Source organism: Alosa pseudoharengus, unplaced genomic scaffold, assembly GCF_046254945.1.
Source record: "Alosa pseudoharengus isolate Yale_2024_CS ecotype anadromous, Long Island Sound unplaced genomic scaffold, YU_APseudo_1.1 YU_APseudo_1.1_scf_5, whole genome shotgun sequence".
NCBI classification, from domain to species: Eukaryota; Metazoa; Chordata; class Actinopteri; order Clupeiformes; family Clupeidae; genus Alosa; species Alosa pseudoharengus.
In genome coordinates, this window is record NW_027468837.1 from 29,898,676 (window position 1) to 29,925,612 (window position 26,937).

General features: G+C 41.0%; 1 protein-coding gene and 1 long non-coding RNA gene across 4 annotated transcripts; one reads left to right on the forward strand and one right to left on the reverse strand.

The window, feature by feature from the left end:
- Positions 1–55: 55 nt before the first annotated feature.
- LOC143104647 (uncharacterized) lies at positions 56–5,569 on the reverse strand. 3 transcript variants are annotated; one of them, XR_012983113.1, is made up of 3 exons: positions 4,940–5,569; positions 2,888–3,011; positions 56–2,522 (listed from the first exon to the last, which is right to left on the reverse strand). It is a non-coding gene; the product is annotated as an uncharacterized LOC143104647 (long non-coding RNA). The 3 variants fall into 3 exon arrangements; XR_012983111.1 differs by lacking the exon at positions 4,940–5,569 and adding an exon at positions 4,588–4,903; XR_012983112.1 differs by lacking the exon at positions 4,940–5,569 and adding an exon at positions 3,482–4,903.
- Positions 5,148–25,213, forward strand: LOC143104646 (solute carrier family 26 member 6-like). Its single transcript, XM_076268797.1, has 20 exons — positions 5,148–5,223; positions 9,984–10,147; positions 13,151–13,290; positions 13,722–13,832; positions 14,109–14,287; positions 15,250–15,414; positions 15,792–15,944; positions 16,642–16,721; positions 17,697–17,844; positions 18,244–18,357; positions 18,569–18,646; positions 18,735–18,830; positions 19,062–19,168; positions 20,661–20,730; positions 20,945–21,037; positions 22,482–22,592; positions 22,843–23,265; positions 23,757–23,811; positions 23,942–24,087; positions 24,592–25,213. Exons 2-20 carry the CDS (start codon positions 10,008–10,010, stop codon positions 24,619–24,621), a joined length of 2,439 nt encoding a protein of 812 aa, XP_076124912.1. The 5' UTR covers positions 5,148–5,223; positions 9,984–10,007; the 3' UTR covers positions 24,622–25,213.
- Positions 25,214–26,937: the final 1,724 nt, after the last annotated feature.

A 26,937-nucleotide genomic window follows, 5' to 3' on the forward strand; every position in this document is an offset into this window, starting at 1 on the left:
TATTATTATTATTATTAATTCATCAAGAGTTGTTGGTAGGGATGATATCTGACCACTGAGGTTGTTTACGCTCTTCCCATGGAATGGTAGTTAGAACCTCTGATAACAATCTAACAGAAGTTTTAGAACAGCTTAGTAAATTCTAAAACTTATCTGGTATTGTAAGACATATTTGTTGTGCTACTGTTATAAATAAATCAGAAATCATATGTAGTTTAGAGTTTTTTTAGTTTATTTTTAAATGGCTTTTAATGGAACAAGAAGAAACCTGAGTGGCTAGAGATGCAGGGAGTGATCACTTTTCTTTGTGGTGCTATTTTGAAAAATGAAAAGTGATTCAGTGCAATATAAACATAGCCTGGGTGTTCCCATGCTGCCTTGCGCGCGATTTGATTCACGCTGCTAAGGCAGCCTGGAGACCAACGAGCAAATTTTCGCCTGAGATAGGCGACCAATCACAGAACAAGGGGGAAAGCAAGATGATGATGAGCTATGCACAGACGCATTTGATAGACATCCGTGGCACCCAATAAACGGATCTGGGCATTTTTTTCAAATACGAGAAAATGAACGTTTGGTTTCCAGACCACGTCTCATTGAGAAGTGGTGGCGCTAGCCAGGCTAATATACACAGTTGTTCATTACAAATAACCTTGACATACACTGAAACAAACATTCAAACATTGGTACGTAAGGAGAGCAGATGGTGCATTGGGTTTAGTACAGCTTTTTTTATACAAATGAAATGTATGAGGGAATTTATGAGGAAAACATGAACTATGGGGATGTCATGCACCAATTGCCTATTTCTAAGTCCAGATGCAAAGAATCCTAGAACTAGTTAGTGTACTTTAATGGGAGGCTCTGCCAGAAAAGAAACGTTTGAATACCACTGGTGTAGGAGAACTGCATATTTTGGAAAAAGTATCCCTTTAAAAACTAGACATATACGGCTGCTTAACACGGGGGTCAAAGAATTAGGCCCGGGCTACACCGGGTCTGCAACCGAAGCGCTCCGTTCGCGTAATATCAAAATAGTTTTAGAAGATTTCTTTAACTTTTTTTGAACATATGCACCGCTATCACGTCTGTTGTAGCCAGTTGATTATAGTGGAAGTTAACTGTTGCAGCAGACGCTAGGCGAACGGAACGCTTCAGTTACGTGCCTGGTGTAGCCTCCTTGTTAGTCTTTACAAACCCCCAAATCCCAAACAACTTACAATACATCTAGAATAGATTCTAGAATAAGTGCAAAACGCGCATGGGTACAGCTTTTCAGTGTATAAAAGTATCAAGAATCAAGATCAACCAAGCATGAATATAGGTTCACATGAAGCAAAACCAATTCTCTTTGACATCAATAAACTGCTGCCCAAAATCGTCCCTGAATTCATCTTATATATGTTCCGGTGAAACAGAAAGCCCGCCAGGGGATGGACAAGGCATTTATAAACTCAGTAGTCCACAACAAAAGCCTTAAAAACATCTAAAGTGCTTCAGGTGGAAAAATACTTCAATGTTTTTCAAACAAACACATGTAATCTAACATTCAAACACAAGGGAAACTTCAGCAACTGGTCCTAAATCTGCACACACAGCAGGCAGGATTTTTTTTGCCAAGTTGTCACACACAAAGGAAGTTAGATCTGTAATGGCTACAGGTACGTCACCAGGGTCATGCTTTTGCTATGGGTGCAGGGAGAGGCAGGGGGCAGAAAAAGATGTTACAAACGGCCTAGTATCATTCACTACACTTGCATGGTTCTGTGAAATATTTCGAAACAGCCGACCACTGAACTCTTAGACCATTGCCACAAGTGACCATCACACATCTAGTTATTGAATTCTCATAACTGAATTCTCACTACAGCAGAAGCTGGTCAGTCAGTGTTAAAACATGGAAGATGTTCATCATGAACATCCTTTGTGAAAACATTGATTTGTCACTAGAAGATGTATTATTAGAGGATAACACAGCCAGTTGATGATTGAGACATATCACACCAGGGTGATACCAGCATCCTGTCTGAGTGTATATCTTAATAGTCATCTGTACCTGCGCAATCTTATTCACCCTGTTAAATTGCCCTGCTATTGTGCTGAACATCAACTCTTTTAGATAATTTAAATAAATTAGCTATAAAAAATGTCAGTGCATATTTAGCATAGATATGACAGGGTTGGTTGGATAAAGCTTTTTTTTCAGACCAGTGAAGTTGTGTGTACAAGATAAGCAAGTAAGCAGGTAAGAGTGTGTGTGCGTGTGTGTGCATAGGTGTGTCAGGAGTACTTTTGGTCTGTGAGCTATAACTCCACATGGGACTCCATGTGGCGAGGGGAGCTGGCGTCTGAGGGCTCATCGGGTGCCCCCTGTCCCTGCTGCTGGGACACTAACTCCTGGTAGCGGGCTAGCCTGTGGTAGTCCGGGTCCACGTTGATCCAGTTGTTGGCGACCCACTTAGTGCCACTGGTCACCACACAGCCTCCATGCAGAGAGTACTCGTCCTGCTCGCCAACCCAGCCTGTAGCACAGACCACAAGAGGACCGGAACTTACATTTCAAACCTCACCATTAAACTTTAACTTCAAAGGGTCAAATATACCTCCATATGAGCTAAATTAAAAAAGACTCTGTCTTTGTGCATGTGTATGCGTGTGTGTACGTGTGTGTGTGTGTGTGTGTGTGTGTGTGTGTGTGTATGTGATATGTGTGGCTGGGTGAATGTGTAATTGCATGATGGCATTGGGTTGGGTTATATGTGCATGTGCATATGTACATCTATGAGTGTGTGTGTGTGTGTGTGTGTGTGTATGCATGTGTGTGTAGCTGGGTGAATGTGTCTATGCATGAAAGTGTTGAGCTGTGCGTGTGCCAGGCGTACTGTACCTCTTCCATCAGACAGGTAGTTGTACCAGAAGACTGCTGTGCCTTTGGTAGGTTTCACTCTTAGGTTTCCCTTGTCACAGTTCTTCCTTGTGTCCAAGAGATCCACATCATTTTGGATCAGCGACTGAAACACGCACACACACACACACACATAATTAAATCAATATATTATAGCAGATAAAATGATGCACACATAATCATGTAGACAAAGAGAGGCGAGGCTCACCAGTTCTTCTGGTGAAGCTATAAAAGCCGAGCTTTTTTTGGATACTTCACACACACACGCATAGACTACAACTACCAAGTTGGAATCAAAGCACATCGACACCCCTCTCACACCCTAAACACGCACTTCAAACAAACAAAAAGCGTCTCAGTCTCACGGTATAGCCACAGCCATAAAAGTACATTTCGCCATAGCCGCTAGGTAGGTTTAAAATATTTCCAGTGTTAGCTCAACTACCTAACGTGAACTAGTTCACAACGAAGTTGTAATTACCCCAAAACAGCTCTTTATAAAGTAATGTACACCAAGTTATGGCTTAGCCTAGCAGGCAAATATATAAACAGTCATACAATTGACACAATGCTTACTTTCTGACAATCAGAGGTGGGAGTAAGTCAAACATGTGCAAGTCACAAGCAAGTATCAAGTCTTAACCTTCAAGTCTCAAGCAAGTCAAGTCATTTTTTGTGACAGTCAAGCAAGTCAAGTCAAAGCTTGGGTCAAGCAAGTCAAGTCATGGCTAGGGTCAAGCAAGTCAAGTCAAGTCATAGCTAGGGTCAAGCAAGTCATAGCCAAATCATTGAAATTCATGATGATTTACCCATGTTTTCATTTTAAAATAAGCTACAATAGGCTAGTTAACTGCTTGAGTTTTATTTGTAACAGACATTGCATTCATTCAAGCCACATAGCCTACATCTGAACGGTTTATAGAATAAGATGACATGTATACGAATAAAAATAAATGTATTTCAAGTAGACCTATTATAAAATAGCCTATTATTGTTTCAATATGCCTCAAATATTAGGTAGCCAGGCTACATCAAATCATGAAAATATATTCAAACAGTTCGAGTTACACCTGTCCTGACCTGTCACATCTCCAGGGAACCAATAATGTTGAAAAAGTGAACTAATCAATCAATCAAACGCTGCCGCCGACGTCACTGCCAAACTTTAAAAAGCGCGACAGCGCAATGGGTTTTTGGAGGGTTTAGGACCGTCAATGCTATATCATATTATACATAAGCCTAACATGTGAAATAAGCTACCTTTCTATGCTGATTGCTGGCAGTTAGCTAGGCCTACTTACTGTTGTTAGCCTACTATAGGCTGTATGGAACAGGGACGTGTTTAAGAGGGAGAGAGAAAGAGACTACATTTTCGCTATCGAGATTAAACTTAGACAAGAACATGTTTCACTTTCCCATTTCACACATTTTAACCTAATATGGCGTTAACTAAAAAGCATAATATATTCAAAGCCAACTTTTAACATGCCTCAAATTTGACGTTAGGTTTCTAACACGACTTCGGATGAAAATCAACGTAGTGGTGGTTATGTCGCTATTTTGCACACTTGCAGACTGCTGTTCATTTCTCCTTTGACTTGTCAGATACATCATCTGTGAAGCCAAACATTATTATGTTTTGGTATAAACGTAGAGCCTTCCATATTTGCAAGTTAGCCTACCTCATTCTCATTTGATCTGGCACTTGCTGTTGGTCTGTCGCGTCACTTGGTAGGCTACAATGACAGGTTCGCTCGCGAGATGCATGCAACAGCACCTAAGCAGATTTTCTAAAATCGTAAAGTTAACTCCTTAATATCTATGAAAAAAGTAAAAAGTCAAGTCATTTCAAGTCATTTGTCTCAAGTCTAAGTTAAGTCTCAAGTCATAGCAAGTCAAAGTCAAGTCGAGTCTTTTATGTTGATCAAGCAAGTCTCAAGTCTTAAAAAATGTGACTCGAGTCTGACGCGAGTCAAGTCATGTGACTCGAGTCCCCCATGTCTGCTGACAATTTACATGAGTGAATTTACCAACCTGAAAATCGCTGCTCCAGGAGGCTGATCTGACGTGCCTGGCTGTCTGCTAGCAAAAAAAAAAGAACAGATAGAGCGGGATCTTCTTTGGGTAGTGGGGACGATCAAAAGCCAACATACAGGGAAGCTGGGGTAAAAAAAAACAGATAGCGGGATCTGCTTTGGGTAGTGGGAACGATCAAAAGCCAACATACATGGAAGCGACTTCAGGCCGATACCCCTGAGCCATTTTTATATGCTGATCTGAAACCGACATCGGGCAGATTCATGTGTGCTGACGTTACTGTAAGGAAATTATTATTATCATTGTATAACCAAATTTTGTGTAAGCAGAAATATTGTTGTGCTGAGTTCTAAGAACAGAGAGTTCAAGTTAAATGTTGTTGTGCTGAGTTCTAAGAACAGAGAGTACAAGTGTGCACCCAGACAGACAGGAACTGCACCCTGTCTGTGTGTGTGTGTGAGATAAGAGTATGTCACAATGAAGTCGCTATGTCTTGCTTCCTATTTTCTGTGTGCATCTGTACAATAAAAGACACAGCTTTTGGGCTGCAGAGTCAGAGTCTGATGGTGTGAGGAATTCTTCCTTACATTAGCAGGCTCTCCTCTTGGTACCAGAGTTTGTGGACAAAGCCATACTACGTGTTGTGGTTCTTGTATCTATTTGTTTGGGTTAAATTCCCTGACATGCCTCAAATTGCTAGCCTGGCGGGCCATCCTATATCACTGAAATGTATAGTCTGGAATCGAACCATTCACCTCGCTTAATCCAAGGGGCGGGCAGAGAATTGACCGATCCCAAGCCCCGCCCCCTTTTACTATGTCACAATGAGGACTTCGGAGGACCTCGGTCAACCTCGGTCAATTTTGAATTTTCTAGTGTCCGTTCTGTATGACAATACGCCAGTTATGCGAAGGCTATAATGCTTCTTTTGCGAGTAGCCTAAGAAACTAAATAACTAAAGAGCTCAAAAAGGTTCAAAGATAAGCCTGAGATACTTGTAGAAGTGACATCCGATATCTGACCGTGTGAAACGTTAACACATATAGGCCTAACTTTGGATAGGCTGCTACTTTTCAGTAAAGAAATCTGAGTGTGTACGAAAATGTTCCCTTTATTTGTGTTCATAACTACACACAAAAACATAACTAAATCTGGTTTCCACTGATGAAACGACAACATAAGCCTACGCAAAAAAATATACTTACCTTGCAGGAACTGAACTCGCACATTCATACGATTGGAAGACGCGCAAAAGGCTACACCTTCAATCACGTATCGCCTTACACACATTAAGAACATACTTTCAGCTTTGCTACATTGCCATGTTTAACTTGGGATAGAAGACTGTTGACAGAAATAGGCTAATGATCATTTTTTCAACAAACGCAATACTAGCCTAGCCTACTGCGATGCATTATTGATGGCTGAACGAGAGATAGACAATGTCTTCTAAAGATCGAATCATGTGCTGATTCAAAACTATGCCTTGCTATAGGCTATGCAGTCTCGAAATCGCCAATATTAGACCTAGCCTACTACATTGCCCACGTTTAAATTAATTATAGCATAATGATGAAGTCTAGTGCAAGACAAACCACGTCTGCAAAATGCAGATAGCTATCATGCGTGGTATGGGTTTGAACTCGGAGTGGGTTCTTTTCAATACACTTGTATCATGTTTATTTGAACTCTTCCTTCTAAAGCAGCCATTCAAAATAATAAGTAGACTCTCGGCCTACCGAAGAGAAGCTTCTCTCCACCTCCCCAACATGAGCTGCTTAACAGGCTAGTCACTCTCCCAAGTTGCGTGAACTTGGATCTGCAGCACTTGGTCCCGTCTTACTAATCCTCGAAATATGGTTAGATTTTGTTATGGACACGTCAACACCATATGTTCGCACAGACCTGTTTATTGAATCAGAGTCACATCTGCAGCAAATAAGGTAAACTACCTGCTCGGGATAACGTGCTAATTGTTTATCCAGTTAACATGCATCCCATTAGGATCCACGACACCGGATTTTTTTGTCCTCAATTTGTGGTGTTCCACCTCGTTGATGACAGCGGACATTGTGAATGTGTCCTTCTGCATACTGAAGGCCTTTCTGACCTCTGTTTTTTGAATATATCAATATTACTTGACGCCCAGAAATCCATACACTGTTGCACTAGGCTAAATGGGGGTGCTGCGTCCCCATGTTGAACACGCGTTCTCGCACACTTTCCTGCAAACTTGTCCGACTTAGCAACAGTAACTATGGGACTGACAATGGGAGGAGGGGCTTGGGATCGGTCAATTGTCTTTCAAACTGCCTAGGCATGCAATAGGCCAGCGCTACGACCATATCCGTATCCGGTCGGCAAAACGGCAAATACATCCTTCTTCGAAAGGAATGACTTAAGTGCATTGTGTTGCTCAACTTTCAAAGAAAAGCACAAGTCCAACTCCTCCAAAGTTGACGCCAACGCTGATTCAAACAACCGCTCTTCATTCGCCATAGCCACCTTCCTTGTTGTTCACCGTCGCAGGACTGTCGTTATCCTGTTAAGCCCGCCTTAAGACTCTAACAAAATAGAGCGCTGTGATTGGATGACGTCCATGGCGTCAGCCAATAGAAATCCCTATGGTTTGGTACTAGACGTACAGGCTGAGCAAATTAATTTGCCGCCGCTAGGGTGCGTCTAGATTTCTAGGCTATAAAATTGCTAGTTTTAAGTCTAATTTAAAAACGTACCTTTTCTCTCTTGCTTTTAACAACCTGCCCCCTGTGTCTTGCGTGTGTGTCCCTCTACCTTTTTACTTATTTTTATCTACCACTTACTTTTAGTTATTTATTTATCTTAATATATATATCCTGCTTACTCTATTTTACCTGTTTTACTCCATTTATTTTATTTTCTTATTTTTATATTATATATATTTTTAACTTTATCTATTCTACTGATCTTATTATTATTATTACTACTATTATTTTTTTTCTAATGTACTACTTCTTAATTCTACTCATGTAATATTATTTTCCTTTACTTTTTTATACATTTTTTTTAGTCAGACCTGTGTATCCCTGGGCCCCTTTTTATGTTTCAACTGTTGCCTAACCTCTATATAAATAAAAGTGACTTGACTTGACTTGACTGACACCAACAATGTTAACAACAAACTCAGCTTCACTGCTGCAAACAAAGTTGGCTATATGCTTCGCCATATAACGAACCAGCTAGCCTTGTGATAACAAAATCTTTAGCTTTTGTTTAGTCCACTGAAAGTTATCCACATATCAAACGATTAAATACACAGTTATGGAGGAATTGTTTTGGGGAAGCAGTTGCACTATATCCCACTTTTGCTGCCTTTATGCCACTTAAATCCATAGCCTAGATGAGCATTGCGCATACGTTACAACTTGACGTGATGGTGAAGCTAAATGCCCAAGAAACGTCATGTCGTAAAAGTTGTAGGCCTACTAAACGCAAAAACTTAATGACAGCTTGTTCGTGGTGGTGTAGTGCTGCCTAATTGAAATGGGATAGGCAAGGGTTATCTTATATTCGGCTATTACGTGTGGCACATTTATTGGGCTTTTAGCCTCTTAATTTATTTGATGAGGAATTGATAAAGACTGAGCAGCAGAAAAGTCATAGTCCATACATAAATCGTTTATTATTATAATTAGGCTATTGATAGCCTACTATTACTTTACTACTATTACTGTTATTATTATTATTATTATTCGGATGAGGCAAAGGAATGTAAGTCTGAATTTGAGTCTGAATTTTTTTAGACCCCCCCATTAATGAAATTCTACAAAACTTGTCATACCCCCAGAGAATGTCAGGTTAATCATACACATAAACTTTGGTACAGTTCTGAACATCTTAACTGAAGAGAGGGGCGATTAAAGCAGAATGATATTGCATTTTCATTTTTTACCGGGGGGGTGCAAATCACAAATGAGTGATTATGGGCTAGATTGATGTGGGCCCTTGAACCAACATACCATACACATTTCTTCATCCTCGGGGCCCAGCGCGGGGGGGGGGGGGGGGGTTGGGGGTGAGTGGCCCCCGGGGACCAAACGAAATTTTTCCGTAAAAGTCTAGTGGGGCTACATACCCACCAAATTTCATGTGCCCTGGTGTTTTGGTGTCCCGGGTATCGTTGACCAAAATTTCAGGAAGTAGATGACGGGGGGGGGGGGGGGGGGGGGGGGGGAATTCCTATATGACCGCTTCGCTATCGGCAGTCATAATTATCTATTTATTTCTGTAATATTACTTTTTTTGATTTAAGTCTTTTTGGATTAGCATTCGCTAAATACCCATTACCTTTACCCGTTTATATCTGTTTAAATCTGTGTACATTACAGCTCACACTACGTTAAATAATTTCTAACACACTGAAGAAAAGGGGAGACTAAAAGGATGGGTAAACGTGAAGCTTTGGACTTTGAAGTTGCGTCATAATAACCCCCTGCCCTTCTCTGCTTCAGTAATCATATTTCTGTAGTGTAAGGTGTTTCCAATTCCTGCTTTCTATCTTTAGGATCACCACTTTGTATGTTAACCAAATGACATCAGTTACGTCCTGTTGTCTGTTGTCGTTTCCTGCAACTAAGTAACTTTCCATTCAAACCCAGCTAATAAACTGAGAAACATGGAAAACTGTTTGAATTCCACAGTAATTGGTCCTTGTCTTAATATGTTAAATAGTATCCAGGTTAACAGATAGGTACTTGAGTTATTAGCTTCAAGTGGGCTTTTATGCAGTGACAGGTAGTTGGTCAGTGGGGTCAAAGTGCTTCATCATAGGCCCCACCCCTTATCATGGCTATATACACATACATACACTACTGTAACACTCAACAAAAACTAGCCTGTGCTTTGCCATTGTACATTTGAATCATGTCATTCCTTATATGTCACTGAGTGAAGGAGTAGTGTAGTGAATCAGTACATCATTTGGAACTGAAACTGAGATCACTCGGATTTGGAGAATACTAGATGTTTTTAGGTATTTCTGTAGAATTGTCTGTGTCTTTAGGAGAGGTGATACGGAGGAGAGAAGATGGGGATGGCAAAGAGAAGTGCAGGGGTGACTGTGCAGAGAGAGATCATGGACGAGCAGAGCCTGGAGGATTTAACACAGAGACTGGATTACAATGGCCGCCATCCTCCACTTGCTAAGTGTCTCAAACAGCGTGTCAGGTACATCTAACTTTCACAAATGATCCTATTTTTTGATGGAAAAAGTAGGCCTAAACTTCAACTTAAATGAAAGAGTAGCTTAATGTAAGCTTAAAGTTAGTTTACACTGCTCTAATTATGACTGCCACTAACGAAGCGGTCATATAGGGATTGTCAATTTTTTTTTCTTTTTCCGTCATCTACTTCCTGAATTTTTGGTCAACGATACCCGGGACACCGCAACACCAGGGCACATGAAATTTGGTGGGTATGTAGCCCCACTAGACTTTTACGGAAAAATTTCGTTTGGTCCCCGGGGGCCACCCCACACCCCCCCGCGCTGGGCCCCCCGAAACCCCAAAAATGCAGTTTTTCCTAAATAAATACCTGAAGCGTGGCACCGAGGATGAAGAAATTTATATGGTATGTTGGTCTCAAGGGCCCACATCAACCTAGCCCATAATCACTCATTTGTGATTTGCAGAGTCAACGTTCATTCCCAAACACCCATAGGCTACTTCAATCCTCTATTTTCAAAGGTGATTCAAGTAAGGAAGAGCATGACTCAAAGTAAAGTAACAAGGACTGAAACTACATAAATTCGTCAAAGTGAATAATTTGTGTGAACTCGCCGCAATGTAGATTTATTAACGCACCCGTGATGATCTACATCTCCATTTAAACCAAATGTTTTAGAGCGCAGGTTGAGAGATATCCAGGGCAGGGCTGTACTTACACATATTTGTTGCACGTGCTAAAAAATCATTCTTTGCGATGGATGATTTAGTACCAACGTTACACCGGTCCGATACAGTTTTGCCTATGGCTATACCGTGAGACTGAGACGCTTTTTATTTGTTTGAAGTGCGTGTTTAGGGTGTGAGAGGGGAGTCGATGTGCTTTGATTCCAGCTTGGTAGTTGTAGTCTATGCGATTAAAAAACACGTGTGTGTGAAGTATCCAAACAATGATAACGCTTTAATTATGGCTACTTTAGCCACAGACCTTGAGCTACTGTACAGTTGGGTTCCACACAGCGATTCACACAGCTGCGTGAAATGTATTACTACTGATATGCAAAACTATTAACTTTTCGCCAAGAGGTGGCAGCTTAAGTCCACTTGATACTGTAAGCCATTGGTTCCCAAAGGAGATTTTATTTGGGTCGCCATAGTGTTAATTTTGTCACCTATTTTTAATTTAGTCTTAGTCTTGTGACAAAATGTCCTTTTTAGTCTTTGTCATATTTAGTCATTCAAATATAATTTTTGTTAGTCAAGTTTTACTCGACTAAAAGTCTCGTCATTTTAGTCTAGTTTTAGTCAAAAGAAAACTAAAGGTATCTTAGTCTTAGTCAGTTTTAGTCAAAACATTTTAGTCTTCTTTTTTTATAACAAATTATTTCTGATTACCATTCGAGTCAAATAGTGTTTCACACATCTCAATTTTCCAACAATATTGTGTGTCCACAGGGCTACTCGTCTGTTATAATTACTCATTCTGATTTTTTGTCAGTCAGTATGTTTACATGCACAGGTAAGTCAAGCTAGTTATAGCTCGGCTGGGATTTGACCATAGACAGTAAAAGATTTGACTGGACAACTGTCATGATATTCGTAGACCAGTGTTTCTCAAAGTGTGGTCCGGTCCACAGGGTTGCAGCAACAGCACGTAGACTAGCCTACAGGAAAGCTGTTGAGCATGAACTCATTCGGAATATTTTGAAAACGTAACAGCTAGATATTCTGTCTTCTCATTTTGTAGACAAAAATGAACAGAGATTTTATCTTAGTTTTTATTTCATGCAAAACATTTTAGTCTCGTCTTTTTTCGTCAACAATAATGCATCTTAAGATAGTCTTAGTCAGTGTCTCAGGACATTAATGGCGTCTCGTCATCTCAAGCCTGATCTGCCGGCGATTCCTTTTCGATTTCTTAAAAGATTGAGCTTGGTCTGGCGAAAGCCAGACTAACCATGGACCTCATAGTTGCAAAATGCAAGGGAACATGAATCAGCATATTATTTGCACAAACAATAACGGACAGTAGCTCTTCAACTTGGCCCGTTGAAATGTGTATGAACAGTCTAGCAACACATTTCATGAAGGCCCTTTTGGACATGTCAGTTATTTGCACCACTGGGTAAAATGGCATTTTGTTTTAGACTACTGGTATTTCATTTGTGCATTGACAATAAAGCTGAATATCATATGAACTAGATGACTAAACTTATGCATATGTAGAAGAAGAAACATTCACAAAAATCCATGACATGACCTCTCTTCTTGATAGCTGTTGAAAACTGCATGGAACTGACAGGGATTGTTTTGATTAATAATAAATAAATAAATAAATACATTGTGCTGCTACCTTCTGCTTTTACCAAATACAATGTAGCCTACAGGTGTACCTTTCATCAGTCCAGTTGCAATGGATGAACTGTCATGAACTGCCCTACTTGTGATTGTTTATAGATTTTAAAGGCTTTATAACAATGCTACAAATTTTTGGCAAGTGCTACAAATCTATTCACCTTTGCAGCGCCAGTAGGCTACTTTGTGTGCGGCCCGCAAACACACATTCCAAACAAGCATACACAAAAGTTTCAAGAGTGGGGGATGGAGTAGAAGATGGAGACAAATTCATTAATATGATTTATTTTCGAGGAATGGATGTACAGGACTGAGCGGCGGTCATATTTTGTACCGCTATGCGGTACATCTAGTTTGATTTAATATGTGAACATTTCAACTTGAGGGAAACTAAATATAGCAATACAAACAGTGAATCTATTGCTGTTCATAAAAAAATGATCATATCAGATAAAAGATTATGGCTACTAGCCTCTGTGTATAATGGAGTGAAATCAGTTATTGTATTGGGACAGACAGCTTTAGATAGATGTGTGTAGAGACATTTTTTTAGCTTTCTGAGATTCAGACAAAATGTTTCTATGTGGAGTCTCATTTTTGAGAAAAGAAACTTGAGTGTCCATGTTTTCTGCTACTTTGCCTTGGCACATAGATGCAGTGTGGTTGACCTGAAGAGGAAGGTGGTAGGCTGCCTTCCAGTTCTCTACTGGCTGCCTCGGTACCCTATCTGGGAATATGGAATTCCTGACATTGTATCTGGCATTAGTGTTGGAATTATGCACCTTCCCCAGGGTAAGATGACAATTATTTACATTAATACATTTACATTTAATCCTTTAGCTGATCATTTTGTCTAAAGCGACCAACATCCAGAGCAATCACGGTACAGTGTGAATAGGAGACAATAGGGCAACAATCAGTACAACCTTTGTATAAGAGATGAAGAAGAGTTCAGAGTCAAGGTTAAGTCAAGTGATGTAAATAAAGAAGAGACAGGATGGAGACGAAGGTAGTTAGCGAGGTTTTTGAAGCCCCTGCTCTAGTAGCAACTGGTAGCACATTCGACCCTTGGGGAACTACAGTTGAAAATAGTTTGGATTGCCGTGAGCTTGTCAGCATTTTGTAAGAATGCCTGGAAATGTATTTTTTACTTTGTACTTTGTAATAGAATATTGTGCTGTTGTGATTAGCCAAGACAATGAATCTCTGTGTGTGTTCTTCAGGGATGGCCTATGCTTTGCTGGCCTCTCTGCCTCCTGTATACGGCCTCTACACATCCCTCTACCCAGCCCTGGTCTACTTTTTCTTTGGCACCTCCAGACACACCTCCATTGGTAGGTGAACATGTTTGTATTTTTGTTTTGTCTGGCTAAACCTATTTTAAACCTATTTAATACTATACTCTGATGAATCTGCTGCAATGTTTTCACCTTTGTACATGTCGCACATGTTCCAGCTATAGTGTCTGACTACATGTCTAGGTGTCTCTCTTAACAGGGAGGTATGAATTTGTTCATGTTGTTGTCAAAGTGTCTGAGTACATAGGAGGTGTATGGATATTGTGTTCATGCTGTTGTGTGCTTGACCTTTCTGTTGGGATGCGTCTGCAGGCACCCTTACCGTGCTCAGTATCATGGTAGGCAGCGTCACAGAGAGCCTGGTTCCAGACGGTCCAGGGAGCTTCATTTCGGACAGCAGCAACTCCACCGCTGAGTATGACGTCACGGTCAGGGACCTCCACAGGGTGCAGGTGGCAGCCGCCACTACAGTCCTGGCAGGCCTTATCCAGGTCCCTCACACATGCTATGCTCACGCGCATGTTTCATGAAAACCCACAACTGTTTGCAATCTTGTTCACAAAAAAAAAAACATTCTGGTAACACTTCACCTTACAACAAACATACTTCTCACTAATAATTCCTACAGAGGGAGGATTCAGATAACACAGGGGGTATCTCAATATACCTAAGGATCAAAGGATCGTAACCATATTTCACAACATATAAGAGGTTAAACTAAAACATTTCATTCAGTGAGACTTATATAAAAATATACCACACTCTATAGCAGGTTAAATGAATTATACGGGGTAAAATGCACTTTAGACCAATTTACGGATGATTGGGAGTACATACGTTGATTGGGAGTACATACGTTGAGTTAACATCAAAATCATGTCATTCGGATGTGTTTTGAGAAAGTTCGATTTTACCGTTTTTAGTCAAAACTCGTTAGCCTGGAAGTGACGAGGGCATGTCATTTCGCCGCTACAAAACGCTATTTTTATACGGACTTTCCCCTAAAGATGCCAGCTGCAGTAGCAACATTTCCGGAAAGGTACTGGCTTGATGAAATTCATTCTGGACTCTCTATCCGACCACATAAAGACCTCGGGATACTTCGGTTTGGCTTTAGGGACCCTCTACTCACTACCACGTAAGTGTAATGTTTGGAACTGTAGAAGAGGTATAAAAATAGCGTTTTGTAGCGGCGAAATGACATGCCCTGGTCACTTCCAGGCTAACGAGTTTTGACTAAAAACGGTAAAATCGAACTTTCTCAAAACACATCCGAATGACATGATTTTGATGTCATCTCAACGTATGTACTCCCAATCATCCCGTAAATTGATCTAAAGTGCATTTTACTCCGGATAATTCCTTTAAATCATCACATGTGTTCTGTGTGTCTGTAGGTGCTCATGTGTTCTGTATGTCTGTGGATCTGCTCATGTGTTCTGTATGTCTGTAGGTGGTCCTGGGTCTTGTGCAGTTTGGCTTCGTCGGCACATACCTATCGGAGCCGGTGGTTCGTGCCTACACCACCGCCGCTGCGGCCCATGCCGTCGTGGCGCAGCTCAAGCACTTGTTTGGAGTCTCACCGACGCGCCTCAGTGGCCCACTTGCTCTCATCTATGTGAGGAGAACTGCCCAATCACATACTCACACAAACATTAAAGGTGCAGTCAGTGATCGTACGATTTCAAGCCCATAACAGTTTTTGTTACATTCAGCGAACACCTCCTCACAATACGACAGCTGCCCATCCTGTGAGTACACTCTGAAAAAAACCTGGTCTCTGTAGGCAGCCCAGGCTCCAAAAACTAGACACAAACAAATTTGGGGCAGCCTGTCTCCCAAAAGCGTCTGCTAAGAAATTTAAATATAAACATAAACATAAACACAAACAAACGCAACGTCATGCACAATGGACTGCACCTTTAATGGGCTCTACCAATTGTACTCAACCAAAACAAGCCTAACACTGCCTCTGATGCTTTGGTTCTGTGCTAGACGCTGGTGGATGTGTGCTTGCTGCTCCCTGAGACCCACCTCCCTACGCTAGCGGTCAGTGGTGTGTCCATGCTGGCTCTGATCATCGCCAAAGAGCTCAACGCAGCCTACAGACACAAGCTTCCTGTGCCCGTCCCTGTGGAGCTCCTTACTGTAGGCCGCCTGCTTTCACTTTCACTCATATTTTCACATTACACGCTCATGTTTTTAAGAAAGCCATTACATTATATGACAATGAAAAAACATGGTCCGCATTTGGTGTTTTATGTTCTTTTTTCCGAATTCATCCAGTGCTCTATACTATTACATCTCTCAATTGATTGTAATCAAAAGACATTCAAGTATAATCAAGCACATCCATGGTATAGTTGTACATTTGAGCTCCAGTTTTTCGAGACACAGTTCTGCCATCTGAGCTCAGCTGTGTCGTGTGAGGCAGGCTGGCGTGCGTGTTGTTATGCTGCTGTAGGAGTCTGGCAGCCAGACGGCCGGCCTGTATGCTGACTCAGCCCTGAGCTCCACGCTCGTCCGGCTCCACACAGCACTGCTGGGCTAATTATCACAGATAGCAGGGGACAACTCTGGCTTCTTATTCACCACACGTGTACCTGCACCCCTAGCACATACTTAATGACACACACAAGCACTGTTTATGTGTGTTTGCTTGTGTGTGTGTTTGAGTGCACTTGCATGTCTCCGCTGTGTGTGTGTGTGTGTGTGTGTGTGTGTGTGTGTGTGTGTGTGTGTGTGTGTGTGTGTGTGTGTGTGTGTGTGTGCGTGCGTGCATGTGTGCATGTCCATTGTAATAATTTTGTGGATGCACAAATGCTTTGCTCTTCTCTCCTCCTAGATTGTGGCAGCAACACTGATCTCGTCCTATGCAGAGCTAAGTACCTACAAGGTCCCTGTGATTGGGGAAATTCCTTGCGGGTAAGATCCACAACTCATCCTTCATTTTTCACACACTTCTTCACTAGACTGAATGCACAGATACTACATCTACTGAGTGCACTGGTTCTAAATTTGAGACAAAGAGCAATTTCTACACAGAAATACGCAGCTGCGGCTGTTATCTGTGCCAATGCATGTCTGCAGTTTCTATTGAAAATGTATTCAGTCAGCAGTTGCGTGCTGATGGCTGATGCTGACCTCTCAAAATGATTATATCATGGTGGTGAGTTAGTGCACAGACCAGCCGCAGGCACATAACGCCACTCAGCCATGCAGCTGCAGCCAAGAACCCCAGACACCGCCTCACCTCACGCTTCATTTCCTAACCAAAGACCACAGAGGCTCACTCAGGGTCTGCTGCATGCGTGATGTTTAAATGTGTTGCTGGTGTTACAAAGTTGTGAACATCAGTGTTACTGTCTGTGATGTGTGATACTGAACATGCACATAGGGGTGATATCGATTATGGTGATCAATAGAGGCATTGATCACTGGAGCGTAGAGCTAAAACTTGACGTAAAAATTCTGTTTATGACACCTACAAGTTTACGAGTCTAGCCTGAATAGAAATAATATATGAAAAATAAAAATATAACATATAAAGAATATTTATATATGTATACTGTATAGAGCTCTCTCTCTCTCTCTCTCTATATATATATATATATATATATATATATGTGTATATATATATAGCGCTCTGGAAAGAATTAAGAAGAGACTACTGCATATTTTTCTGATGTCATCCTAAATTATTTTTTTCCAGAGCTGTATATACAGTATATTACAGTGCATATTTCAGGTGCTGGCTGTGTGCACACTATACTCTTTTAGCTATATTCAGCTGCCATTTGCCATCAATGTATGTTATGTATGTATGTATTTGTAATTAACTGGTAATTATTAGTCATGTTTGCTCACTGATTGGCTGCGTTGTCTCTGTCTCTCCGTCAGGCTGAGCCCCCCCAGTGTGCCTGACTTTAACATCTTTGGAGAGGTCATCGGGGACGCCTTTGCCATAGCTATTGTGGGCTATGCCATCTCTATCTCTCTAGGAAAAACCTTTGCCTTGAAGCATGGATACAAAGTGGACAGCAATCAGGTATGCAGAGGTGTGGTTGTCACAGGTGAATAACTCTGAGCATGTTATATGTTCCTTGAGGGTTGAAACGTTCAAAACCAACGCAGATACTTTGAAATTAAAATGAATCACACTTTAGCATAATGCTCTACAAAATGTTGACTTTCTTGTCCCCAAGTTACCATTAGCTCAATGTTGTTAACTGTGCCACCAGAAATGCCTTGGGGAACGCTCCTGTTTGTTTCTGCAGTTGAAAGGGTCTATATGCATGATTTTCAAACAAGTGATATGAAGTGATATGGCTCATGGTATTGCGTTTTCTTGTTGTCAAAGCTATCTGCACTCACAACAGCATTGATGTGCTGATGACCTCTGATTAACGTCTGCTCCATCTCGTCTCTGCTGCTCTGGTTGTGGTAGGAGCTGGTGGCTCTGGGGCTCAGCAACACAGTAGGAGGATTCTTCCAGTGCTTTGCCGTCTGCCCCTCCATGTCTCGCAGTCTCGTCCAGGAGAGTGCTGGAGGCCAAACCCAGGTACCGTATCCCAGGTTTCTCAGCTGGCAAAGTATAGGGGCAGCAAAGCTTTTGTCTGGCAAAAAAATTAAATAAATAAATCACAATGTACAACATGAGTTGGCTATATAGCACACTACAGATTTGGAAGAAATTCCACTTTCTCTTCCACTGAGATGTTGCACACATGCAAACAGATGTGATGCCAAGTCCCCCTCACTCTTTGCTGCAGATGGCAGGGGTCTCCTCGGCTGTGATCGTGCTGGTGACTGTGCTAAAGCTCGGACCTCTGTTTCAGGAATTGCCCAAGGTGAACTTTCCTCAAAGATTGTAGCTATGTTAATTTGGGCACTTATCACTTGTATTATAAAAGTTTTCTTTTTCTCTTGGACTTCCAGGCTGTCCTAGCTGCCATTGTCATTGTGAATCTCAAAGGAATGTTCAAGCAGTATTATGATATGGTGACTCTGTGGAGAAGCAACAAGATTGACCTGGTGAGAGTTAGACAGTGCTTACTATTTAACAAGAACTAGATTTTAGGCCTATAGGTTAGTATCAGGTTATGAGGCATATCCTGGCATATATTTATATTATCATATAGTGGTTTGCAGAATTATTCTACAGAAGTTATGATCATCAGCTGCTGCTGCTGCCTCCTTTGCATGTTAACCCCATTCATTTCGCAACTACTGCTGATTACTCACACTGACATGTTTTGTCTGTAGCTTGTGTGGCTGGTCACCTGGGTGTCCACACTGCTTTTGAATTTGGACATGGGACTTGGAGCCTCTGTTGCCTTTGCCTTGCTGACTGTTATCTTCAGGACCCAGCGGTAACTTATGGTCTTTTCTCTCTCTAGTTTTGTTTTGGCCATTCTACTCCTGAATAGGGGGGTTAGGTAGTTTACTCCAGTTAGTTCCCTTATTGGCTAGCTGCGGGCTAACTGGTGTAACCCACTTCCAGTGAAGTAAGCTATGCTAAACCAAGTCAAGTCAAGTCAAGTCAAGTCAAGTCAAGTCAAGTCAAGTCATTTATTTATATAGCACATTTAAAAGCAACAGGGGTTGAGCCAAAGTGCTGAACAAACACAAAGAAAAGGTTAGCTAATAAGTCATAACAATAAGACCATACATCTACACAAAGGCCATACATCAACACAAACTAAGTGTGATTATTCGTAGCAAGACAGCATTAGTAGCAGTGACAAGAAAATAGATAAGATAAATAAAAATAAATAAGAAAATTAAAACAAGACCAAGAACATCATACTGTATTAAAAGCTAGTGAGAAAAAATATGTATTGAGATTGGATTTGAAGGAGGTAATTGTAGGGGAGGATTTGATATGTGGAGGAAGGGTATTCCAGAGCTTTGGAGCAGCTACAGAAAAAGCTTGGTCGCCACGGGTTTTGAGGCGTGTACGTGGGACAGCAAGCAGTAGTTGGTCTTATGACCTGAGTGACCTGGTAGTGGAGTGTGGCGGCAGAAGTTCAGAGATGTAAGGTGTGGCTAAACCTTTAAGGGCTTTAAAAACAAAAAGTAAAATTTTAAACTCAACCCTGAATTTGACCGGAAGCCAGTGTAGCTGAGCTAAAATTGGTGTTATGTGCTCACTTTTTTTGGTGTTGGTGAGGAGCCTAGCAGCAGCGTTTTGTACCAGCTGGAGTTTGTTTGGATTTGATTGTGACATGCCAATGTACAGAGAATTGCAGTAATCTAAGCGGGAGGAGATGAAGGCATGGACAACGGTTTCAAGATCAGTAGCGGACAGAATGGGTTTCAGCTTGGCTATGGTTCTTAATTGGTAGAAACTGGCTTTGACTACACTGCTGACTTGCTTGTTAAAATTCAAGGACCCATCTAACTGAACGCCCAGGTTTTTGACTAGGTTATGCAGGTTAGGTGAGAGAGGACCAAGTGCGTTGCTTAAATTGGCGACAGAGGAGGGGGAGCCAAAGAGAATTATTTCTGTCTTGCTATCATTTAATTGCAAAAAGTTGCATGCCATCCAGGATTTGATATCCTCAAGACAGCTAAACAGGCAGCATGTAGAGGGAGAAAAGCAGGGGGCCTAGAATGGACCCTTGGGGGACACCATATTTACATGCAGCAATGGAGGAAGACTGGTTACCTACTTTGACACAAAAGCTAGGCTAACTGTGTCTGACTGGGTTATTGCACACAGAGAAAAGATAGGGTATGTATCCTCCTATCTCACTCTGGGGTAGATGGCAATTAAGCTAAGTTCCAAAAGTTGGCATGTTCCTTTAAGGTTAGGGTCAGACTAGTTCTCCCTCACCTGTTCTCTACCCTGTGTTCTTGCAGGCCGAGATACTCCGTACTAGGTCACGTTCCTGGGACAGAACTGTATGTGGACATGGAGACACACAAAGGGGTGAGAGACTGCAGCACCAGGCAGGCTTGCTACTGTTTCACTGCAAACTAATTACATTGCTAGGATGCATGGCTTTTTTAAAACTATTTTTTACTTTTACTATTGCTAGTGAGTGATTTGAAAGAGTGTACTCCAACCACTCTGAATAAATAACAGATATAAAATGAAAAAGTGATTTATTGTCAATTACCATCTAAGCTTTTCTCTGTAACAGGTGAGAGAAGTCCCAGGTATCACCATTTTCCGCTCCTCAGCTACAGTCTACTTCGCCAATGCTGAGCTTTATCTGGAGGCCCTGAAGGAAAAGGTCAGAATCGACCCCGTCACATCCCCCAGCACCTCTGTTCACTTAACTCTACATCCCCCAACAGCTCTGTTCACTTAACTCTGTCTAATCTTAAAGATAGTCCCTCATATCCCCCAACACCTCTGTTCACTTAACTCTGTCTAATCTTAAAGACAGAGCCGGACAGTAACGGAGTACATTTACTTGAGTACAGTACTTGAGTACAATTTTGAGGGATCTGTACTTTACTCGAGTATCAGTTTTGGGGAGTACTCATGACTTTGCTCAAGTACATTTGAGAGGCAAATATTGTACTCTTTACTCCACTACATTTCTATCCATAACTGTGAGTACCCGTTACTTCTTCTAAAAAAAAAGGAAAAAAGAAAAATCTCGGAAACCCTCAATTTGTTGTTTCCCTCTCAAACATGATTGGATTGTGCAGGCACCACTGATTGGGACAGCCTATCAGCAATCACCTTCAGCTTTCCGCCAAAGTCAACTCCATGGTCAGATTTAGATAAGAGACGAAATCATGGACTAAACAATGGATGAAGACGCAGCAGTTCCATCCCGGGAGTGTGCCAACCCGTGGCCCCACCTCGCCAGACTATTTCAATTTTCTTGATATAATGATAGTTAATGATAGTGTTCGCTTCAAGTGTTTCAATTACAAAATATTATTTTATATTTGAAATACGTATTTTAAATACATGTATTAGAAATACTGCCCATCCCTGGCAACATGGTAAAAAGATGAAAATGACTTGATTTTACTTTCAATTCCTTTTGCATTCTCCAAGGTATTAACATTAACATTTTTCATAACTCCATGTAGGACATTTCTGTACATAAATGTAAGCACTGTGCCAGTAGTAATGCAATATTTAGAAAATGTACTCTTGTACTCTTGATACTCAAGTACTTTTAAAAACAAGTACTTCAGTACTTTTACTTAAGTAGACATCTGACTGTTGTACTGTTACTTGAGTAAAATTTAGCATATTTAGCAATTTAGCATATTTAGCAAGGGTACTTTTACTCAAGTAATGAATCTGTGTTCTCTGTCCGCCTCTGCTTAAAGATAGTCCCTCATATCCCCCAGCACCTCTGTTCACTTAACTCTACATCCCCCAACTCCTCTGTTCACTTAACTCTGTCTCATCTTAAAGATAGTCCCTCATATCCCCCAGCACCTCTGTTCACATAACTCTACATCCCCCAACACCTCTGTTCACTTAACTCTGTCTAATCTTAAAGATAGTCCCTCATATCCCCCAACACCTCTGTTCACTTAACTCTGTCTAATCTTAAATAGTCCCTCATATCCCCCAGCACCTCTGTTCACTTAACTCTGTCTCATCTTAAAGACACTCCTTCCCGTGCCCTGCACTTCATGCCCTGCACGCATGTTTTCCCTGCCCGACATGACCCCTGTGTGATCCGTGTGACCCCATGTGTGTAGAGTGGGCTGGACATTGGTAAGATGATCATGTACAAGAGGCGACAGGAGGCCAAGCAGAGACGCAGAGAGAGGAGAGCCAGGAGAAGGGCCAGGAGGCAAGCTAAGAGACGTGTGAGTACATTATACCACAATATAGAGTCCTTCAAGTGCAAATTGTGTGTTCTGAGTGTATATGTAAGGGATAATATTACTGTCTTTCTTTTCAATTAATTATCAGTTGTTTAGAGCAAGTGAATGGGGGGCATATAGGAAGGGGCGAGATATGTGTAGACAACGGCCATATTGGCGTTGCAAACTAACCCCATGCATTTCTATGGAGGATTCTTTGAGTGCCGTGTCTCTGCTTTATCTATCTCATCAGCAACAGGCCTTCAGGGCAGCCTCCCAGAGGAGAGAGGTGTTTTCTGTGGAGGAGGAGGCCGCCCACTGGCAGTATGGACAAGGGAAGACTGAAACAGCGCCCCCACTGGGGGAGGAGCAGCGTTGGCGGCCGCGTGAGAACACCACGGTCTTTGTCATGCCAGACTCCCCGGGCTCGGCCGAGGGCCAGTGCAGCTGGGTGTACCTGAAGGGCTTGGATTCAGATAGTGACACCCAAGGGTCAACTGTAGAGGATGGCGACACGGCCACATTGGATGAAGACACCACTACGCTGGACTCCGGCAGCATGGAGAGAATGTCCCTGGGCTCGCTGGGAAAATGGACCTGGGACATCCACTCGATCATACTGGACCTGTCCACAGCCAACTTCATTGACACAGTGGCCATCAAGTTGATGAAAAATGTAAGTGAAACACCACGCTGGGAGTGACTAGAAGTGGATACAAGATGAAAAGAGACCTGGGAATGCTGAGAAAAATGCAAAGTGCAAAGTTTATCCAATCAACACAAAATCTATTTGCAAATGTAATACCATGGGAAAGATCCTAAGTGCAACCATCAGTGGGTCAGCTAAAAGTTGTCACATGCCACATGATGGCTTTAGTTCATACACAAGAACTTTGCTCATAGACTGACTTTGCACTTTGCCTTACATTTAAATTAGGGCCCCTATGTGTTGATTATTGTGTTTGTTTTCTAAAGTCTAAACAGTGAGGAGGGTGAAAGAGACGGATAGAAACATAGCAGGCAGCTTTGTTGCATCAGAAGTGAGGGAATACTATTAAATACATGGAATGTTCAAACAAATCTCATTTGGAAATGGTTCATAGCAAAAAATCTGTGGAACTGATAAATATTTGTATCTAACGAGATTGGGACCTTTCATCTTTCTAGATTGTCCATGATTTTGGTGAGATTGACATTGATGTTTACATGGCCGGGTGTCAGGGTAAGTCAGACCAAACATGGTGCTCTTCAGGCAGTTTCTATAAGCACTTCTCACTCCTTCCCTCCATTTATAAAACAGACGAAAGTATACCATAATCACTGGCTCTCTTGTGCTTATTGTTGGGCTCTAGCCACGGTGGTAGATGAGATGGAGTGTGGTGGATTCTTCTCCAACTCTATGACCAAAGAGCGTCTGTTTGCCACAGTCCATGATGCTGTCCTGTACTGCCAGAATCACAAAGGTCACATCTCCCACACCAGTTATGATTACACAGGGGTAAGCTGCAAATTGCATTCAAAACACCATCAAAATCAAAACAAGTTAGTATATGGTGTGTGCTAATATGTGAGAACTTGAGAAGATAATAATTATTGATGTACTGTAAGTAAAGAAATGAGACAGGACATTGTGCAGATGAAAATATTTTGTTGGTAGTTAGCTCTGTTTTTATATACAATTTAATTCAGATGATATATGTGATGCAATCACGTGTGTCCTGCCTACCAGCTACCTAGTCTGTGCTTGGTAAAATAGAACTAAACTTTATTTGCCTATTGTTGCCCAATGTATTACCAAATTGCAGCTGTCATTAGCTACCTTTTAATATCTGCAAACTATCGTTGGTGATTCTTTAGGGTGTCGACCTGTTAAATCGTTATTTAAGACAAAGATTAACATTAATGTTGGTTGGCGAGTGTTTGTTTTTCAAGCATGATTGTTAAAGATTTATTTCAATATTGTATATCAGCACTAACATATTCTAAATACTGTTTTCGATAGGAACTGGATATAAGTGGCACCAGGCTCTAAAAAGTAGCACCAGTACGTTTCAAAGAAGCATACTAGAAGAACCCTGTGAAATGGAGAGAGTTCATGACTTGTCCAGATGTGTTAGGATAACCTATCATATCTCTCGATTGTACTTGACTCAGACACGCATCTGAAATATGACTTGCATGTGCAGTGTTAAAGGGATATTCCACCATTTGGGGAATTACATGCATTTTAATAAGACCAACGGAAAATCTTCTAGGCTGATTTGACATGGAACTATACTCTCATTCAGGCGTAATAATCCAGTCACTAACCAATTCGTCTGCTGCAGCTCAACCTTTTTGCTGGAAGTTAGCCTACGGGAACTATTTTCAGGTGGTGCATGATATCATTGTGCTGCTGCACCCATGGTGTTCCTTGATTATTACGCTGTAATGAGAGTATAGTTCCATGTCAAATCAGCCTAGAAAATCACCACATTTCATTTTCCGTTGGCCTTATTACACTTTCTAACTTGAGGAGACAAGTTTTAAATAGGAAAATTACTTTTAAACGTGATGCTAGCAGGCGAGATGCTAATGGTCTAATCCAATTCAATGATCTATGCTAGGCTGGAGCTAAAAGTGGTATCGCCAGACTCAGAGAATGGCTGGATGAACTGGAGAAAGGTAAAAATCAATTGTTTAACTCAAGGAGAGGTGGGAAATGAGTGTAATTTCCCAAATGGTGGATTATCCCTTTAAGAAGTTGGTCAAATATTGAAAATAAATGTAATAAAAAGTTCCTCTCTTTGCATATTTTACACATTTCACATTACATTATGCATATGTTTTACATATTATAGAAAAAGGAACATTTTCCTATCAAAATTTAATGTCTTCTTGTCTACTGTCTGCTTTCATTTGATCATCTTCATCAGTATTGTACAGTATGTTACTACCAATACTTACTATGTGTTTTATCCATTCTATCTTTATTGTAACTTTTTTTTATTTTTCATGTGTACTACTGTATATCGACATAAATAGCTACTGATGGGTTACATGAGGTCATAAACCTTCTCTTTAGTGCTGTTTTTTTCTGTCAGATATAGATGATCCTTTGAAACATATTTGAAATTTGAAATAAGTCATTGCCAGTTAGTAGAAAATGGGTAAGATCAATAATTAGTTGATCATGTAGTATATTTTTTGATTATTAAAATTGTTTTTGTGTAAATTATATAATTATTATTATATCATTTTTATTATTATTATTAATTCATCAAGAGTTGTTGGTATGGATGATATCTGACCACTGAGGTTGTTTATGCCCTTCCCATGGAATGGTAGTTAGAACCTCTGATAACAATCTTACAGAAGTTTTAGAACAGCTTAGTAAATTCTAAAACTTATCTGGTATTGTAAGACATATTTGTTGTGCTACTGTTATAAATAAATCAGAAATCATATGTAGTTTAGAGTTTTTTTTGTTTATTTTTAAATGGCTTTTAATGGAACAAGAAGAAACCTGAGAGGCTAGAGATGCAGGGAGTGATCACTTTTCTTTGTGGTGCTATTTTGAAAAATGAAAAGTGATTCAGTGCAATATACACAGTTGTTCATTACAAATAACCTTGACATACAGTACACTGAATCAAACTGACTGTATACGTGTGGAAGCAAAAAAGTGAATTAAAACCTGTACTACAGCATCAAATACATAGGAGGTGCAAATAACATTTCTCACATGCTTTGTTTAGTCTAAGGCCATGATAGTCAAACATTGGTGCGTAAGGAGAGCAGATGGTGCATTGGGTTTAGCACAACTTATTTTATACAAATGAAATGTGTGAGGGAATTTATGAGGAAAACATGAACTATGGGGATGTCATGCACCAATTGCCTATTTCTAAGTCCAGATGCAAAGAATCCTAGAACTAGTTAGTGTACTTTAATGGGAGGCTCTGCCAGAAAAGAAACGTTTGAATACCACTGGTGTAGGAGAACTGCATATTTTGGAAAAAGTATCCCTTTAAAAACTAGACATATACGGCTGCTTAACACGGGGGTCAAAGAATTAGGCCCGGGCTACACCGGGTCTGCAACCGAAGCGCTCCGTTCGCGTAATATCAAAATAGTTTTAGAAGATTTCTTTAACTTTTTTTGAACATATGCACCGCTATCACGTCTGTTGTAGCCAGTTGATTATAGTGGAAGTTAACTGTTGCAGCAGACGCTAGGCGAACGGAACGCTTCAGTTACGTGCCTGGTGTAGCCTCCTTGTTAGTCTTTACAAACCCCCAAATCCCAAACAACTTACAATACATCTAGAATAGATTCTAGAATAAGTGCAAAACGCGCATGGGTACAG

Coding starts and splice junctions, on each gene's coding strand:
- LOC143104646 (XM_076268797.1), top strand. CDS start 10,008: ATGGGGATGGCAAAGAGAAGTGCAGGGGTGACTGTGCAGAGAGAGATC. Junction 18,358..18,568: donor GTGCTGGAGGCCAAACCCAG/GTACCGTATCCC, acceptor TCTTTGCTGCAG/ATGGCAGGGGTCTCCTCGGC. Junction 19,169..20,660: donor GTTATCTTCAGGACCCAGCG/GTAACTTATGGT, acceptor GTGTTCTTGCAG/GCCGAGATACTCCGTACTAG.